Source organism: Talpa europaea (assembly GCF_964194135.1).
Source record: "Talpa europaea genome assembly, chromosome: 13".
Classification (NCBI taxonomy): Eukaryota; Metazoa; Chordata; class Mammalia; order Eulipotyphla; family Talpidae; genus Talpa; species Talpa europaea.
In genome coordinates, this window is record NC_140080.1 from 82,055,023 (window position 1) to 82,072,464 (window position 17,442).

A 17,442-nucleotide genomic window follows, 5' to 3' on the forward strand; every position below is an offset into this window, starting at 1 on the left:
CTACAGCCTCGGAGTGCTTGGGCACCCCTTTGGTCCTTCAACACTGTGCTGATCTCAGGCCAGGATGCTCAGACCAGATAAGCCTGGTTCCTGAGAGTCCATCCTCAGGATAGAGCCTATATCTCGAAGTGCCTTTGCAATCAAAATAGCCAAGTGCCAGGAAGGGCTAAAGATAGATGCAGGCATCCTGTGAGCAGGGTCAGGGAGGATGCTCTTCTTGGCACCAAGACAGGTCTGGAGGCAGGGTTGAAGATGGGAGATGACAGTGGTCTGAAAGCCAGGACCTTAAAGATCCTTCCCTGCGCCTGAGAAGGAAAAACACGTGCACAGCCCTATGGCATCTCCAGTGATGCTGGGGCTTTGCTGGGTTCGAGGACCCCATCAGAAGTGGGAAGCCCCCCAGAGGAGCTGGAACTAAGGGGTAGGCACTAAGAACTCCCTTCCCAGCCCTCTAATCTCTAACCCATGCTTTCCTGCAGCAGGCTATGGCTTCCACACGGACAAGACCTTCACCTAGCAACAGGATTAGCAGCAACTACTAGTGCAGTTCACATGCTCTCAGTTTATCTCATCAGCAAGCCTCTAAGGGTAGCACTAGTTTTTTTTTTGTTTTGTTTTTAAATAATAAATTTTATTTTTATATTCCCCATACAATTGCAGCCCCCCCATTCTGACCCCAATCCCTCCCCTCCCGCCCCCGCCCCCCTAAAAATGTCTCTGGTTCATAGTTTTTTGTTGATTTTGATTTTCACTTTCTTATAGTTATTCATTTTCCTGGTCCTAGTTTTTTAACAGATAACTGAAGCCTAGAGGTCAAGCAACTGCCTGAGGTCATGGCTGGAAAGTGGGGGAACCGGTACTCAAGACCCAGGTTGATCTGGTCAAAAGATTATTAGCCTCTGTTTTCCCCTGAGGTTTTTGTGGGTTTTTTTTTTTTGTGGGGGGGGGGCATAATACACATACCACAAAATTCACCATCTCAACCATTTTTATATGTACCATTAGTGGCATTAACTGCATTCACATTGTATAACCATCACCTCTATATGTCTGCACAATTCTTTTCTTCTTGAAAAACTAAAATTCTGTGTCCATTAAACAAGTCCTTGCCTTGCTTCCTTTCCCTCCTGCAACTGCCATTCTACTTTCTGTCCACAAATCTGACTTGACTAGGTGCCACAAATAGTATAGTAATAGAGTATCTTTTGGTAGCTGCTATTTCCTTTAACATGTCTTCAAGTTTCCATGATGTTTAGCAAGTGTCAGAAAGTCCTTACGGCTAAGTATCTTTCCATTGCACGAAGGGGCCACGCTGTGCTTATTCATTCACCTATGATGGACAGTGGGTTGTTTCCTCCTTTCACTCCTGTGAAATGTACTCCACCCTCTTCTATTCAGTGCCTGACATCCTGTCTGACACATGGCAGGAAGGAGAAGGTACGAGAAGCATCCTTCCATCTACTTTCAAAAAAACATTCTAGGAAATTAGATGGAATGGACTTTCCATTTGATTTTTTCATCAGTAAATATTCAGTGATGCTATGATACCTGCCATAAGATTGAGGCAATCAGATGCCATGAGTTAATTATATGAACATAGATTTAAGTGGAATTATTTTGGTATAACTATGAATTTTTAAATTTTTAACCCAGCAGCTACTTTATGGGGAGTATTTTGCAACTGGGGGTTTCTATGCGATCACTGAGAGCATTTGAAGCCCAAAGATACCTCCTCCTGCGAAGAGAGCTCAGAAGAAACCACACAAACTGGCACCAGGACTTGGAAGTCATGCTCCATCTATATTACAAGTGGAAGTCATTCATCCCTACCTTGGTCAGCCACCTTACTTCTTTGATGAACTCTTGGCTATTTCCAAAACAGAAAGCCCACCTTCCAGGCATTAAGACATTGCCACGGTGCAAAGGAAACAGAAGAACGCAGATTTGAAAGCAGCTCCAGAAGAGGTATTGATGAGCTCCGCAACCCCCAACCCCCGGCTGCTGCCAAGAGGCCACCTCAAAGGAAGAGCATCATTCAAATGGGGAAAAGACGTGGCAGGACCACAAAATCAATCACCATGTAAGGGCACGCTCATCGGCTCGACACACACAACTTGTTCATAGCTACACACACTTACACCTGGAAAACGGCAACCAGAAGAGCAAGCAACTTGATAGCTAAGAAACACCAGTTTCTAGCTGAGAAAACACTCATTTTCCTTATTTTACAAAGAAACATGAGCCTTCACTAGCAAGCACTGGCAAATTGAAAGTGTGATTAAACCTGATGAAGGAGATAAAGCAATTTATCTCCTTTTACTGTACTAACACCTCTTTCATGCTCATTCATACAACAAATGAGCCACCAGACTGGAAAAACTCAAGGTCAAAGACAATCTGCAGGGTTCTTCCTCTCTGCCTTGCGCACGCTGTGACACACAGCGCCCCCCACCCCCCCTCGGCAGGGAGCATACCACGCAGACACCCATGAGTCTTGTTGAGCTTGGGGAAACTTTTGAGTTAATTGGTGGGAAACTTAAAATCATGCTTTCAATGTAAACAGTAACCTTGGGAAAGGCTAAAACACATGTGGTCAAAATTATATGTAAAATTAGGATATTCAAAAACAAGGTATCATTTGATTAGCTTTCACTTCCACAAATGTTACTTTGCTGTTATCCCACAATCACATCTTGTGCTAAGCCTTTGGGCACAGAAATAAAAAAGAAAAACAGCATTTAATTATCTCCTGAAGGGGCTCCACTTTCCGGAGATTTAGGCAAGTGCCAGAGGAAACAGATGGGCTTTCCACTGGGTACTCCATGCCAAAAGCCTTGCCAAAACAGCAAGAGAAGATGATGTTTTAGTGAAAGGAGGCTCCCTGGTGAAAATAGGCTTTTCCTCAAAGAGTTGTGGTCTAGATACAGGGGAGGCGCTCGGTGACATTCATCAAGCGCTTACAGTAGGTATCTCAGGAACTGCAAGGGATAAGGCTAAGAGTCAACCTACATCCTCAAATGAGAGCTATTTTGCAAAGATACATGCTCAACCATCCATTGCACACACATGGGAAAGGAAAACGGAGAATCCAGAAATAGTTTTAACCACATAGCTTTTAAAAGTTGGCTTTGTAAATGTTTTCAGCAGAATCACCTTTTGATAAGTAATTGATGAAACATGGTAATAAAATGACTAACTGAATTCATCATGCAATTTAGTAGACAGCTAACAGCACCAGTCCTACTCCTGCTCCCCCACTACCCAGCCCTCCAGATAACAATGATGCTAGCTTCTTTTTCCTTCATTCCCTCACTTTTCTCATCATTATATCAAATGTATAACCAACAATACAGTTCATTTTGCCTACTTCAGAACCTCATAAAAATGGTACCACTCTGTATATATACCAGGCATCTTAAATGATTCCTAAGCTAAGCACTCCATGAAAATCAGCTAATGCACTCCAAGCCTGCATCTCATCATGAGTGGAACAGTCCTGATGGTTCAAAGGGAAGTTGAACCAGTGTCTAAAGGGAGTGACCATGCAAGCAACGTACATAGTGAACATAATACAGCTTGACATTTCAAACGGTACACCTTCCCATCCTTCTCCAAGATGCACAGCATCCAAGCCGCACTACAGACAGACCTGTTGTCTAGTCATCAGCTGTGGAGCCTGGTCTCTAAGCAGGAGTCCTGAACTTCTTTCTGCTGCAGACAGTATAAATCTTTGATTCCAAGCACAAGGCATTTGGAAGTTCGCATTCCTTTTAGGATTTCATGTCACAATGCCTTGAGTTTCATAATGGCATAAGTACTCTGGGAAAGTCACTCGTGATGGGCCTTTTTATTCTTCCCCAAACTTGAGCAAAGGAGAGAAAAGCCTGCGGGCCGATGGCACTAGGAGAATCATTCAAAGGAAAGCAATAATTTATGAGCCCTCGAATAAATTTTAGAAGGAGCATTATGAGCCATTAACTTGGAGCTCAGATACATAAACCTGATCATTCTTGCAGCAAATTAGCAAAAGAATACAAATGTTCATCAACCCAAAATGGGGGCAATGTGGGGCCTCCATGACAAAACTAAAATCCCCCTGTGTGGGGGACGCTTCTGAAGAGCTTGGACAAAACTCCTCTTAAGCAGGTGAAGTTCAAACAGAGAAAGGTTTGGTCCTGGGTACACTTCTGTCAGGCTGCCTCTTCAGACTCGAGAGGAGGGGCCGAGATGCCAAGCTGGCAACCTAAGCAAGGCAGCCATCTCTTCTTCCAAACACCTGTCCAACAGGCGTGAGCAGTGCCTAGTAGTAAATGTGAAGACATCTGACTAGATGGGAGGATGGGAGAAACTTCCAGGAGTCTCCTACTGGTTCTCTGCTCTGAGCTCAGAAAGGGCATCTCCTGCAGACACAAGTGTGGTAGGAAAGAAGTTGCTCCTGCAGGGAGGGAGGGAGGGGGCTTCACCGGGAAATGGAGCCAGGAAAAGGGCCTGCATAACAGACCACACCCTGGAGTGAAAAGACAACTAGATTCAGGATCAAAAATCATTTCATGCTTTTGTTACATTTAGCCTTTTTGAAGATGTGAACCTCTTTGGGGGACTATGTGTTCTAAGGAAAAACAAAAAAAAAAGTTTTGCCTACATTTGGGACGAAGTTTTCAGAAACTCCAGGAAGCCTGGGGACCGAGCATTGTGGTGAAAGAAGGATCCAGTCTTAGATTCCCAAAGGAAAGGACTGCAGCACCAGGCCATCAGCCCTTCTTTCTGCCCTGGGATACTCTGCTTTCTCCCTTCTGCTCCACCCTGAAATGATTCTCTGTTGCTGGGGGCAAGGCAGTGCGAGGCAAGGGCCATGCCTGTTAGGGCCCCTCATCACAAGTGAGGTGCCAGACCCACCATCAATGGGTCAGAGTAATAGAACAGAGAGGTCAAGAGCAGCCCTCCAGCCTGGCAGCTGAGGCCCTACTCCACTACCTAAGAGAGTGCAGCTGTGGATAAATCACTTAGGCCAGAGTCCTCATTTGTAAATGGAGCTGACAATGTCCACAAAGCAGTGTCATTGTTGACATGAGTCAGTACAGGGTGCTTAGAGATGCTTTGGTTCAAAAGCCACTAAACATTAGCTGCCACCACTAGTGTTATTCCAATCGTAGAACAAGCTCCAAACAAATTAAGGGAAAATAGATGCCAAGGTGCCCAATATAAAGTATGTATCTCTCTGTTTTAACCTATTTGTGTTTTCATGACTCCCTGTCTCTAAAATCATTTAATGAACAAAAACTTAGTCATATATGTCCTTTAATACCAGAAATACAAGGAAAATTATAAATCAATATGCCAACCACAGGGAAAGATATTCAATCCTCCAAAGAATGTCAAATTTAAAATAAAAAGGAAACCTCAACCTTTAGAGTAAGTTTAAAAAAAACACTACCCAGGGGCCTCCCTGGTGGCGCAAGGGGTTAAGACACAACCTATGAAGCTCACCACAGCCACTGCAGCATAAGTTTGCTCCCCGGCCAGGGAGCTACCCACATGGCGCAGCAGACCTCTCCTGTCTCGTTGACTGCTCCCCTCAGCAGTGTATTTCAGTCTGCCTGTTCTGTTCCCTCTCTGTCTCTGGCCTGTACCCCAGTTCTTGTATGTATAACTGAATAAATCTTTAAAAAAAAAAAAAAAACAGGGGCCTCCCTGGTGGCGCAGCGGTTGAGCGCTGGGTTGCGAAGCTGCCTGCAGCCTCTACAGCGCCAGTTCAATCCCTGGCTGCTCCCCGGCCACTGGAGGAGGGTCCCACATGGTGCACAGACCTCTCCTGCAGCCCGCTGCTCCCCTCAGCAGTGTACTTCGGTCCTTCTGCCTGCTCTGCTCCCCGCTCTGGCTCTGGTGAATTCTCTCACCCTCCTGCGCTTCTGACTGTACCCAGTGCTTGTATGTATAAATAAATAAATATTATCTTTAAAAAAAAAAAAAAAAACAGAACACTGCCCAGTGCCACGAGGGCTGAATAGGCTGAATAAACAGCAGTCCTTTCCTGGAGGCTATTGGTCGTGTAGATAGGACTGTAAGTGTGCAGGCCAGCAATCTCACCATTAGAGATGTATCATGAGGAAATAATTGAGAGAAATCCGAAGGATGTTCTGCAACATTTTTTCACAATAGCAAAAAAAAAAATTATAATTAATGAAATATTCATCAAAAAGGGCTTAGTTATAAACATCACGTCCAGTCATATAAGGGCCTACTATGCAGTCATGAAAAAGGTAAAGTTAAGGTTTAGAGTAGGATGTGTGGCATGATCCACTCTTCAAATGAACGTTGTGTGCAAGTCTACTGCAGTGCTGCCCCATTGAAATACAAGAAATAGGGCCTCCCTGGTGGTGCAGAGCTGCCTGCAGCCTCTTCAGCGCTGGTTCAATTCCCAGCTGGCCAGGGAGACACCTACATGGCACAGCAGACCTCTCCTGTCTTGCCCACTGCTCCCCTCAGCAGTGTTTGTGGTCTGTCTGCCTGTTCTGCTCCCCACTCTGTCTCTGGTGAATCCTCTCACCCTCCCCCAGCCTCTGGCCTGTACCCAGTTCTTGTATAAATAAATCTTTAAAAAAAAATGCGATAAAGTATTTAACCCAAAGTATCATTTCCGCATTCAACATAAAGAAGCATGAGTGAAGTGTTTTGCATTCATTCATTTGTACCACCTACTGGAAGTAGGGCATGTCTTTTACACTTACAACCCATCCCCATTTGGGCCAGTCCATATCAAGTGATCACCCTCCACATGTGACCACCCCATCAGACAATGCAGGTCTAGACTACATACATGATGAATAGCTATTAATAGTTATTTCTGGGAATGGGATTACAGAGCCTTTGCCTTTTCTGCATGTATGAATTGTTTCAATAATCATATGTATTAAAAGAAAAAGAGGAACATTGTGAAAAATGCTTTTTAATTTTTTTAAAGCTGTAATAGGAGATCACAGAGCACAGCTTCAATTTAAAACTTCAAACTGCTCTTGCCTTCCCATGGAGAGGTGGGGCAATGGGAACTGGTTTTCTCCATCCCTTGCACAGTTATGTAACAATACACTCCTTTCTCATTCATGAAGCCCCCAATTGGCTGACACCCCTGCAAGACATCAGGGGAAGGTAGGAGAAATGACCACCAACCAGTAATGAGCCTGGAGTGGCAAAGGAGGCGATAACCAGCTGCCAAGTACATACAGTGTGCCAGACACCGTGCTAGGCAGGGAAGCTACATGCATTAAACCACATGATTCTCCAAGACCTTCAATGCAGCTCCTACCCCATATTTCAGATTAAAAAAAAAAAATGAGGATTGAGAAAGTACTGGAAATCTGTTCCAAGGTGTTAGAGCTGAGGACATTTACCCAGATTCCCAGGCTGTGTCACAACAAGATCATGACCACAGAGGCCGGGACTGCCCACACAACAGTCAAGAGCTTATCTGTGTAAAATTCATGCTGAATGACACTGGCTTTTTCTTCAGGAAAGCAAACCTGAGGCATTTTTATTTATAAGCATCCAAGAGCCCAACATTTGTTCTCTAAGCTCATTCTTCTATCTTCCATTTAGACAAACTATTGTCACCCCAAACTCAACACATGAAGGTCAAGCACTGTCCTTTTGCCATGCTGACATCTTTCCATCCACCCTTCAGGTCACACATGATTTTTCTCCTTCCCTTGTTTGTCCCACGTGAACACTTGCGATCTAGGCTCAATAACCCTTAAGTGACTATAAAAAGCAGTAATAAGCACAGTTAAGTACCCAGACCATAGTTTCCAAATGCCCTTCCTCAATAAAGAGAAACTAACAGACATCACCTTAACCAAGGGCTCAAAATGACAGTCGGTAATGACACGAGGGTATCACGTTTCCTAAGTAGGTGCACTGACAGTCACGTCACCTGATGTGTTCTTGCCAACAATTCATAGTCTCCACCTAAGTCCAAGAAGACAACTCAAAATTGAGGGCCATCTACAAAATAATTCACCCCCAGTCTTAAAGGGCCAAGGACATACGAGACAAGAAAAACTGAGGACCTGTCACCAGTTGGAACAGACTAGGGAGCCACGACCCTACACGCATGGTCAAACCCTACCTGGGGGTCCTGGCCCAATAAAAGGAATATAGTGGGAAAGCTGGTGAAATTCTCATAAGGTCTATCTGACTAGCTAACAGCATTGTACAGATGTTAATTTCCTGGTAAATAATTTCATCCTACTTGACACCTTTTATCAGGGGAATCTAAGAAAACAGACACATGAACCCCATTAATTGTACAACTTTTTTGGAAGTCAAATTATTTCATAAAAAAATTAAGAATTGCGGGGGCCTCCCTGGTGGCTCAAGGGATTAAGATGCAGCTCTAGGAAGCTATCCATAGTCACGGCAGCATAAGCTCGATCCCTGGCCAGGGAGGTGACCCACATGGCGCAGCAGACCTCTCCTGACTCGCCCGCTGCTCCCCTCAGCAGTGTATTTCAGTCAGTCCACCTGTTCTGTTCCCCGCTCTGTCTCTGTTGACTCCTCTCACCACCCCACACCTCTGGCCTGTACCCCAGTTCTTGTAAGCATAAACAAATCTTTTAAAAAATTAAGAACTGCTATGGTTGCTACCCAAATATGTCCAACTTATCCCTAGCTCCATGCTTAACCTCCTCCTGTGGATACGGCCCTTCTTTCCAGTCTCCTCATGGAATTACATCCGGGGTCTTCCATGCCCAGTCCTGTCCCACTGTCCCCCCCCCCCCACGACTGGTGCCCACCAAAAATTGCCTGTAACTCCAAGTATCTGCACGCCTCTGGGTGATGCTGTATAGTTAGCTAACTATGCATTTAGGTTTTTCTGATAATGAAGATGCAAATGTACTTTATAAACAAGTACTCAAAACATGCACCCTCGGCTTGCTTTAATAAAATAGGCTGCTTTTTAATGCGGTTTCTGGGAACCTGCTTACTACAAAACAGAAGTCAACAACTATTTCAAGCCCATTACTAATTCAATAGGACAATTTTGTACATATGGTACAAACACATCACATCGTATATTGGAAAAAGTACAGTTCACAGCTGACCCTTACCAGAATTTAGAATGTACTTGGTCTCCACTCAGGCTCACCCTCAAAAACCAGGAGAATGCCACCTCTGTTAAACAAAATAAGGGCAGTAATCCACTCCAACACCAACCCAACAGGGGCTGTCAAAAAGTCTTGGAATGGGTGGTTAGCCTTCATGAAATATTAAAAGCAAATTAACCAAAAGGAAATGGAAAGAAATTAGCAATTAAAAGTGAGCTTCCCCAAAGGTCCCCAGTGGAGAATCTGGTGTCAGCAAAGGGTTACATCAAAGTTCAGACCCACCATGACTTCAGGGGCTTTGGGTGAAGGAGGACAATCTCCCAAACAAGCATCTACTGAGTATAAGGTAAAGTGCTAAACATACTGGAGGCTCCCTAATGTTTGATTTGACTGCTCCAGAGCAGTCTAATTGCGGAGATGTGGCATGATACTAGCGACAATTTGGGAGGCAGGGGGAGGAGGTAAGCTCAATGTGTACACTAGGCAAGCAGTGTGAACTGGAGAACCAGTTTAATGCAAACTTCAGCATTCTGATGTCACCAGCAGGGTCCAGGGCCTGGTGGGTTTATAGGTCCTCCCAAGAAAGGGGAGCAGAGAGGGAAGTGGGAGTTAGAGAGAAAATAGAGAAGGCAAGAGACAAAGCAGAGGAGGCAGGGAAGGAAGGTGAGACAGGGCACTCAGCACACTGCTCGCAGTCTCAGGTGAGGCCCCCCCAAAGCTAGCGCCCTTGAGCTGCTCAACACCCACTCAGCCAAGTGATCATGTTCATGTGTCTCCCGTCTTAGAGCTGTGGCAGTTCCACAGAGGAGGGACATGAAGGTAAAACTGCTATATTCCCAGAGGGTAAAGGGCCCACTCATGGTCTCAAGCTCTGGGGACCTGGATAGAGAAACAAGTGTTGGCTATTGAGGGTGAGCAAGAACCATGGCAGCACAGTGGGGAAGAGTTGGGGGACACTGTAGAGGGCAGACAGGAGCACACCTGCCTCTGCTACCACTCATCATCACATCACATCTTCCTCACCACTTTTTTGAATGACACACTGGGGAGCAAACAGTAACAGGTCGTGTCACTACTTCACCCGCAGAGGTGAGTGGCCACAAAGGGCACAGAAGGGGTGGCTGCATTAGACACAGGTGCTGAGAACCCCACACCGCTGGATTTGGAGGTAGGAGACAGAGGACACCATCCCAGAAGCACATACATGTTCTATTTTCCAAAGAACTAATCCCACATGAGCGCATTTAGTAAAGGCCCCTGTACTCAAAGGCACTTTTGACAGGCACATGGAGTATCCCCTAGTCACCTCCCAGCAGCACTCAAAATCCACTGCTCAAACATCACCTGTCAATTAAAAACCAAGCAGAAAAGGGAATATTTGACGGTAATGGCTCCCCTCTGGTGATTTCCTAGTCATTAGACTGGTTAGAATCAAAGTAGCAAACTGAAATTCTCATGTGAAACAGCAGTGTTACAGTTTTCATCTAGATGACCCCCTCTGTAGAGAAGAGTCCTGTTGTTCAGTTTGAGGGGAAAGGTTATATAGTTACATTTGAAAAGTCAGACTATCTTCTCTAATTATCATAATCAAATCATATTCATGCTTACACAAGTCTGGGCATCTTCCTGGGACCTGTACAAATCAAATTAGCCCATATCATCTTTTTCCTGTGGGTTGAAATCCTGTCACTGGTAACAGAGGGCCCAGGTTAGCTCCACCTTTCTATAAGAGATGGGGCTGACTCACCTTGACCTCACCCTCAAAGTGGCATTGACTTGGTTTCCTTTTCCCATCCAGAAAAGCCTCACTACAGAAGAAAGCCATTCCTCAGAAGTGAGGTGTTGAGTCCGCTGAACACAGGGAAATGGAAAGTGATCTTTGCCAAGACCAAAATCAACTCCAAGAAAATATTCATATAGCACATGAGCCTCCAGCTGAAGAGAGCAGAGAGAAAAGCAACACAGTAGCATGGAGGGAAAAGCAGAAAGTCTTTTCTTGGATCAAGTAGGAGCAGAATAATATACTAGGTCTTACCTGAAACAAACTCACAGGCTAATCTCTACACTTAACTGTCTCATTGCAATAACATCTCACTACGTCACTAAAGCAACAGGTATAATCAATAAGAGACTTTAAAATTTCCATCCCACTTACAACAGCTGCTCGTAGTTATACATAATACATTAAAGTGTGTGCCTGGTCCAGGCATCATCACATTAGAAAAGCCCACTGGCTGGTTAAAAATAAAAGGGAACATTGGCTATTTTGACAATATACTGAAGTGAACAAATTATCTCCACGAAACGAGGTGAATCTGAGCAGCAGACACGATTTCTCTGTATAATTTGTGACTCACATGCAGACTGAGCAAGTGGGGTAATAATGTTCTAGGACTCAACGCGGCTGTTTTTCATAATAAAATTTAGTGTTGAGCTGCCAGAGAGAGTAAGAACTGCTCAAAACACGAATATGAAAACTACTTTGTCAGCCCCGGGAAAACAGCAATTTCAGATTCAAAATCCTGAAAAGTGATCGGGAACTGGAAATCCATTAACAGAGCAAGGTGCTGGCAACCAGCCCTTGTACACCAAACCCTCACCCATAAAGCTATTGTTTTTCAAGTGTCTTATATACCCAAGATCTTTTCCTGGTGAAACAGCTATGTCTGTACCTTCCCAAGTTCAGAACAAAATACACTGAAAACTCTTCACTTCAACTCCTGTCACTAGTAATTAAGATGTAACTTACTCCTTGCCAACTAAAAATCCAACTAAGTCTTTTCCCCTTTAAGTGTTGTCTTTGAAAAACAATTCACTTTGGGTTGCTCGAAGTCGTGGCTCTAAAAATTAAGGGCATGCTCAACCATCGACTCACTCCATGTAGTACAGCCAGCATTTATTGTGGGAGAGAGGACTGACACATTGCAAGTGTGTTCAGTTGAGTCACTTATTTTACCCCACAGTACAAGTGGTCCTTTCATGCACTTTGATGTAACAAAGTTTCAGCTTTCTGAATACTCCACTTCGGATTTTTTCCTGCCCCGCTGGTTTCCAGCTTGCCATAGAAATTCCTGGTAACTCGCTACTACAGGGAAAGCACTGAAAGGTGGAGCTGTGAGGGCTCCTCCCACGGCTGAACGGGGTGGGGTGCTTCTCCAAAGCCGGGAGCACCAGAGACAGCACCCCTTAGCTGGTACTTCACACTTGTCCTCTCTCCTCCTCCAGCAAAGCCACACGAGCCCTGAAGCTTGGGGGGAAGGGAGGGCTCTGACAGGTGCACAGGTGCACAGGTAGCTGCCTTCCCACCCACCCCCAGCCAGGTGAGACCTCCCAGAGCCCCCGCTGAGTCCTCGCAATTCATCCCGTGCCCCTCTGAGAAAACGGGATTAGAAAATTCCTCAAAGGAGAAGAGATGGGCAGCGCATCCAGCTGAAGGGCTCTCCCACGTGCGCAGCCGCAAGGTAACAGCCAGGCTGAGGCTGCGAGAGCGGCTCTTCCTCGGCGGACCTGTTGGCCGGGCGGCGTCTGAGGAGTCGCGCCCCCGCACCCTCCCGCGTGCACACACCCCACATCCCCGCCCGAGACGTGCGGACACGGCCCTGCAAGCGCGCCTCGGCCCCGGGGCTGACAAGCAGGCAGCCGAGGCCCTGGGTCGTCCAGAATGTTTTAAGCAGGGAGGGGGCTCGTTGTTAAACATCCCTACTCCCCTCGCCAAGCAACCCGGGGGGCGCACGGCGGCCCCTCGCTGGCGTCTCCGGGGCGGGGGGGGGGGGGGGGGGGAAGCATTGATTGGTCCCTAACTTCAACCACAGCAACCAACTACCCTGGGAGCAGGGAGTCCCCTCCCCCCCACCCGCTGCCCATGATCGGAGGACGGAACCCCACACTTTCACTGTGACCTTGAGGTCATTTCTAAAATACGTTCCACCCCAGGTCCGCATCACTTGACCCACTTCCCTTGGTAACAGAAGCCCCCCGGATACCCGCCCAAAATGCCCATCCCGGGCAAATTAAGAATGCGCTTCCCGGGGAGCTCCAGCGACCCCTCAAACACTTCTCACTTTACCGAAGGCTTATGTACCCCCACACCTGCCGAGCGCCCCTCACGCCAGGTTGACTCTCCACCCGCAAGAGCAGGAACACCCCCAAGTTACTCCTCATCCGCACGCGGGGGCAAAGGAAGCCTTAGATGGGCACCCTTGGGGGCTCACGCTACAAACCACCTGGGGGGGTCCACAATCGAGGCAATGGGAGGGGGCGGTGACCCGCCAGGTGTGCCCGCAAGGGATGGTCCCAAGCACCGGGGTCCTAGCTTGGCCGGGACACCCCCCACGGCTCGGGAAACTCAGCCCCGGCAGAGCCCCACTGGGCCGCCGCGGGGGGCGTCCGGGAGGGGGTGCCACCCCTGCCCGGGAGAACCGCGGGGCTCCCGGGCGGGCGCTGCGAGGCGCCGGAGCCGCCGCGGGTCAGCGCGCCCCGGTCCCGGAACAGCCAAACTTTCTCCGCCCTCCGAAGTTAGGGGCGCCGCGGGGGAGGCAAGAGACAGACCGAAACGCACCCCCCGGGGCCCCCCATCTCCCCGAGCCCCCGGAGAAGGAGCCGTCGAGGCCGCGGCGGCCCCGGGCAAGCCGCCCCCGCCCCAGCACCCTCACCTGCGCGCGGCCCGCACTCACCTGGCTGTAGAGCTCGCCGACCGACATGACCCCGCCGGCCCGGCGCGCCCGGGGGCTGTGCCCGGAGGGCGGCCTCGCTGGTGCCCGGGTGGGCGGCGGGTCCCGGCTCCCGGCGGCCCGGGCGGCGCTCAGTCCGCGGCCGGCCCGCGGGGCGCCATCTTCCCGCGCCGGCCGAGAGTTCCTCCGCGCCGCTCCCCTCCCGCGCCCCGCCGGCTTCCTGGAGGCGCCGCGGCCGGCGGCTTCCCGGGCGACCTTTACTCCCGCGGCCGCGGCGCAGCTCGCCGGGCAGGCGCCGCTCCCCGCTCAGGTATGGGAGGAGGCGCGCGGGCGCCGGCGGCGGGAGGAGGCGCGTCGGGGCGGGCGGCCGGTGCGCGGCGCCGCCGCCTCTGAGCCCTGCCCCGGCCGCGCCGGACTCGCCCTCCCGCGCCCCAGCCGCCCCCGCCGCGGCGGGGTCCCGGGGGCCGGGGGCGGGGCCGCGCGAGGAGCGGGCGCGGGGCGCCCCCTGCTGGACGCCCGCGCGCGCGCGGGCACAGGTGCGCGCCAGGTGTGGGCACCTGGTGGCCACCCTGGGTGCTCGGCGCGCTGTGCCCCTGGGAGGCGGGGCGGGGGTGCCGCGAAGAAGGGGGTTGGGGGAAGCGGGGAGAGGAGGAGCAGGAGGGGATCAAAAAATGAGAGGTCTGTGACTGAAAGGCTCCGTGCGTTTCCTCTGGCTTTTCTCATTAAAATTCAGTTCTCCGGATGGTCTCACTCATAGCAGGAATTTAGAAGACCTAAATCAGGGACCAGGAAAAAGACTAATAAAGTAAAATCAAAATCAACAAGCAACTATAAACCAGAGACACACTGAGGGGAGGGGAGGAGGGGTTAGGGTCAAAATAAGGGGAGGGGAATTATATGGGGACTATAACCAAGATGAAAATGCATACATTGTGCAAGGATGAAAAATGATGTAAAAAAATATAAAATACATTTAAAAAGAAGATCCTCATCAAGATGAAAATGCATGTGCAAACATGAAAAACGATGTAAAAATATATAAAATTTTAAAAATTAATCAAAAAATAATTTGGAATTAAAAAAAGAAAAAAATTCAGTTCTCAAAAATGAAAAGGCAAGATATATATATGCCTGACAAGGGTCTTGTGTCTACCCTCCAATTCGGTAATAATAAAGCAAATAACCTTATTTTTAATGGGCAAAGATTTGAATAAATACTACCAAAAACTTAGTGAATGGCCCATAAACAAAAAAAAAAATTGCTCGACATTATTAGATATCAAGAAAACGTGATTAAAACTGTCATGAGATTTAACTTTACACCCATTCCTTTGCTGTGGTTTAAAATGACTGGGTCTTCCACAATCCTGGTGAAATGTGATGGCTTACAGTGAGTTTGTAAACAGTTTCTCATAAAGTTAAAAATGTACTATGTGGCACAGCAACTCCATCCCTAGGTATTTTCCCAAGAGAAGAACATGTGTCCGCAAGAATACTTAGATGCTAATATTTATGGTCCCCTAAAACAGAAAGCACCCAAATGTCTGTCAGTAAACTCACTGTGACATATTCATAGAATACTCAGCAATGGAAAGGAATGAGCTACCAATATTCATACAGTAGGTGAATCTCAAAAACTTTAAACTGAGTTTTTTTAACTTCATTTATATGAAATTCTAGAAAGAACCACACAAATCTATGGCAGGATGGCAGAACAGTGTCTACATGACCTGGACCTGGATTTGGGAGAGGGGCTGCCTCTTGCGATGATGTAAAATCTCCATGTCATGGTGTAGTTATGGTTACAAGATAGTATGCATTGGTCACTCAGTAACCTGTAAAATCAATAAAGCGATCTTTTTAAAAAAAAAGGGGGGGGGAAATAAACCTCAGTGATGCTGTGGATTGCTAAGGTGATTCAGAGCTACCAAAGATTATCTCTGCCAAGCTGAGCTCCCTATGCCAAAATCCTGTTCAGAGTGGAAGTCATAGCCCTTCTCCACCTTACCTCCCCTATGACCCCAGCTTCCAAGTCTCCAGACCACCCCCAGCAAAGACTTGGCTGATTTTCTGCAGAGTCTCACCTTTTCTCCTCTCTGTCCTACATGCACCCTCTCAGGCCCTCTGCGCTTCCTACCTCACTTAGCTTGTACCCTCTGCCAGTAGCACTTGGCTACCTACAGCAGCTTGAATACCGCTTCTACTTCCAGCAACGAGTAGAGATTTCAGCCAAAAAGGAAAACAATTTGCAGGAGTTGGTGGAGGGAGTGCAGGGAATGTAGGAGGGGACTCGACCTCAGTTTCCTGAAGGTGGCTTTTGTACCTGAATGGGGAATGGAGTCTGGGGGAAGTTCTCAAGCAGAGGGTCCATGCGCACAGGTTGAGCAGGTGTTCTGGAGCCCAGCTCCCTGAGGGTCATTCTTAAGGCCCTCCCATTTCAGATCTCTCACGTGGAAAGCAAGATCCCCACGGAAAAACCTGCTGGCCCTTCTCATGCGCTGCCTCCTCAATGAGAATCACCTGGGGAGATTTAGTGGGCCTGAAGAAGGGGCTCCAACTACAGGAATTATAATTTATTGGGAGAAGGTGGGAACTAAGTATCTGAAGTTTTTAAGCACCTCCCAAATTCTTTTTTTTAAAAAGATTTATTTATTTTTATACAAGAGCTGGGATACAGGCCAGAGGCGCAGGAGGGTGAGAGGATTCACCACAGAGTAGAGCAGAACAGGCAGAGTGAATGAAGTACACTGCTGAGGCAAGCAGCAGGCGCGACAGGAGAGGTCTGCCACGCCATGTGGGAATCTCCCTGGCAGGCCGGGAATCAAACCGGCACTGCAGAGGCTGCAGACAGCTTCACAGTGCTGTGCTCAACCTGCTGCGCCACCTGGGAGGCCCACCTCCCAAATTCTAAAGAACTTTTCTTCCAGCTTTAAGAAATGCAGGGGCCAAGGCTTGATCCGAAATGAAGCTCCTCATAGCACTGGCAAGAGCAGAAAGGAAATGGCTCCGGCATGTCTCACACGCTTGAAAATGTGCAGTTTCCTTCCCCGTATTCTAGTAGTTCTTGACATATGGGCGCAGGCTGTCAGCATCACCTGGGAACTTATTAGAAATATAGGTTATAGGGCCTCATGCCAGACCTACTGGCTCAGAGACTCAGAGGGTGGGACCGAGGGAGGGCCCTTTCCAGGGGACTCTCCCCTCAGGGACTAATAAAAACTCTTTGCTGAGGCTCCATCCCCATCTCTGCTCCAGGGCCCTGCCCTTCTCCACCTCTGGTCCCATCTCTCTACCAACAACTCTCTTTCACTGACTTTTTCCAGCTAAACTTCTCAAAGTGGTAACTGATGCCAGCTGGCTCCACTCACACCCAGTGCCTCTGTAATTCACCGGCTCTCAACCTTTCTGCGCAGTAGAATCACTTTTGCAAACATGCCTGGCTCCCACTCCCCGGATGCTGCTTGGACAAAGACATGTGTAGGGTAGGGAGAGATGTCAGGCTTTTCTGCCCTCCCGCCATCGGGATGGATGGTGGATCCTTGCGGTCCTGGGTGCATGCCTGGTGGCGGGCACCTGGAATAGGGTGTGGGCATAGGTGGATGGGATTCACCTGGGCTGAGACTGGGCTTTTAGGGTCGGCGTCATGGGGATGCCAGCAGAAGCCAAAAGAG

The 17,442-nt window shown here is 48.2% G+C and overlaps 1 protein-coding gene across 1 annotated transcript in view; it reads right to left on the bottom strand.

Annotated features, from left to right (window-relative positions):
- MYO5B (myosin VB) overlaps window positions 1-13,801 on the bottom strand; it is a gene marked incomplete at both ends in the record, with an annotated part of 268,648 nt that extends 254,847 nt beyond the window's left edge. Inside the window, one exon of the mRNA XM_084252600.1 lies at window positions 13,775-13,801. Coding sequence (XP_084108726.1) covers window positions 13,775-13,801 — 27 coding nt within the window. The remainder of the gene's footprint in view (window positions 1-13,774) is intronic.
- Window positions 13,802-17,442: the final 3,641 nt, after the last annotated feature.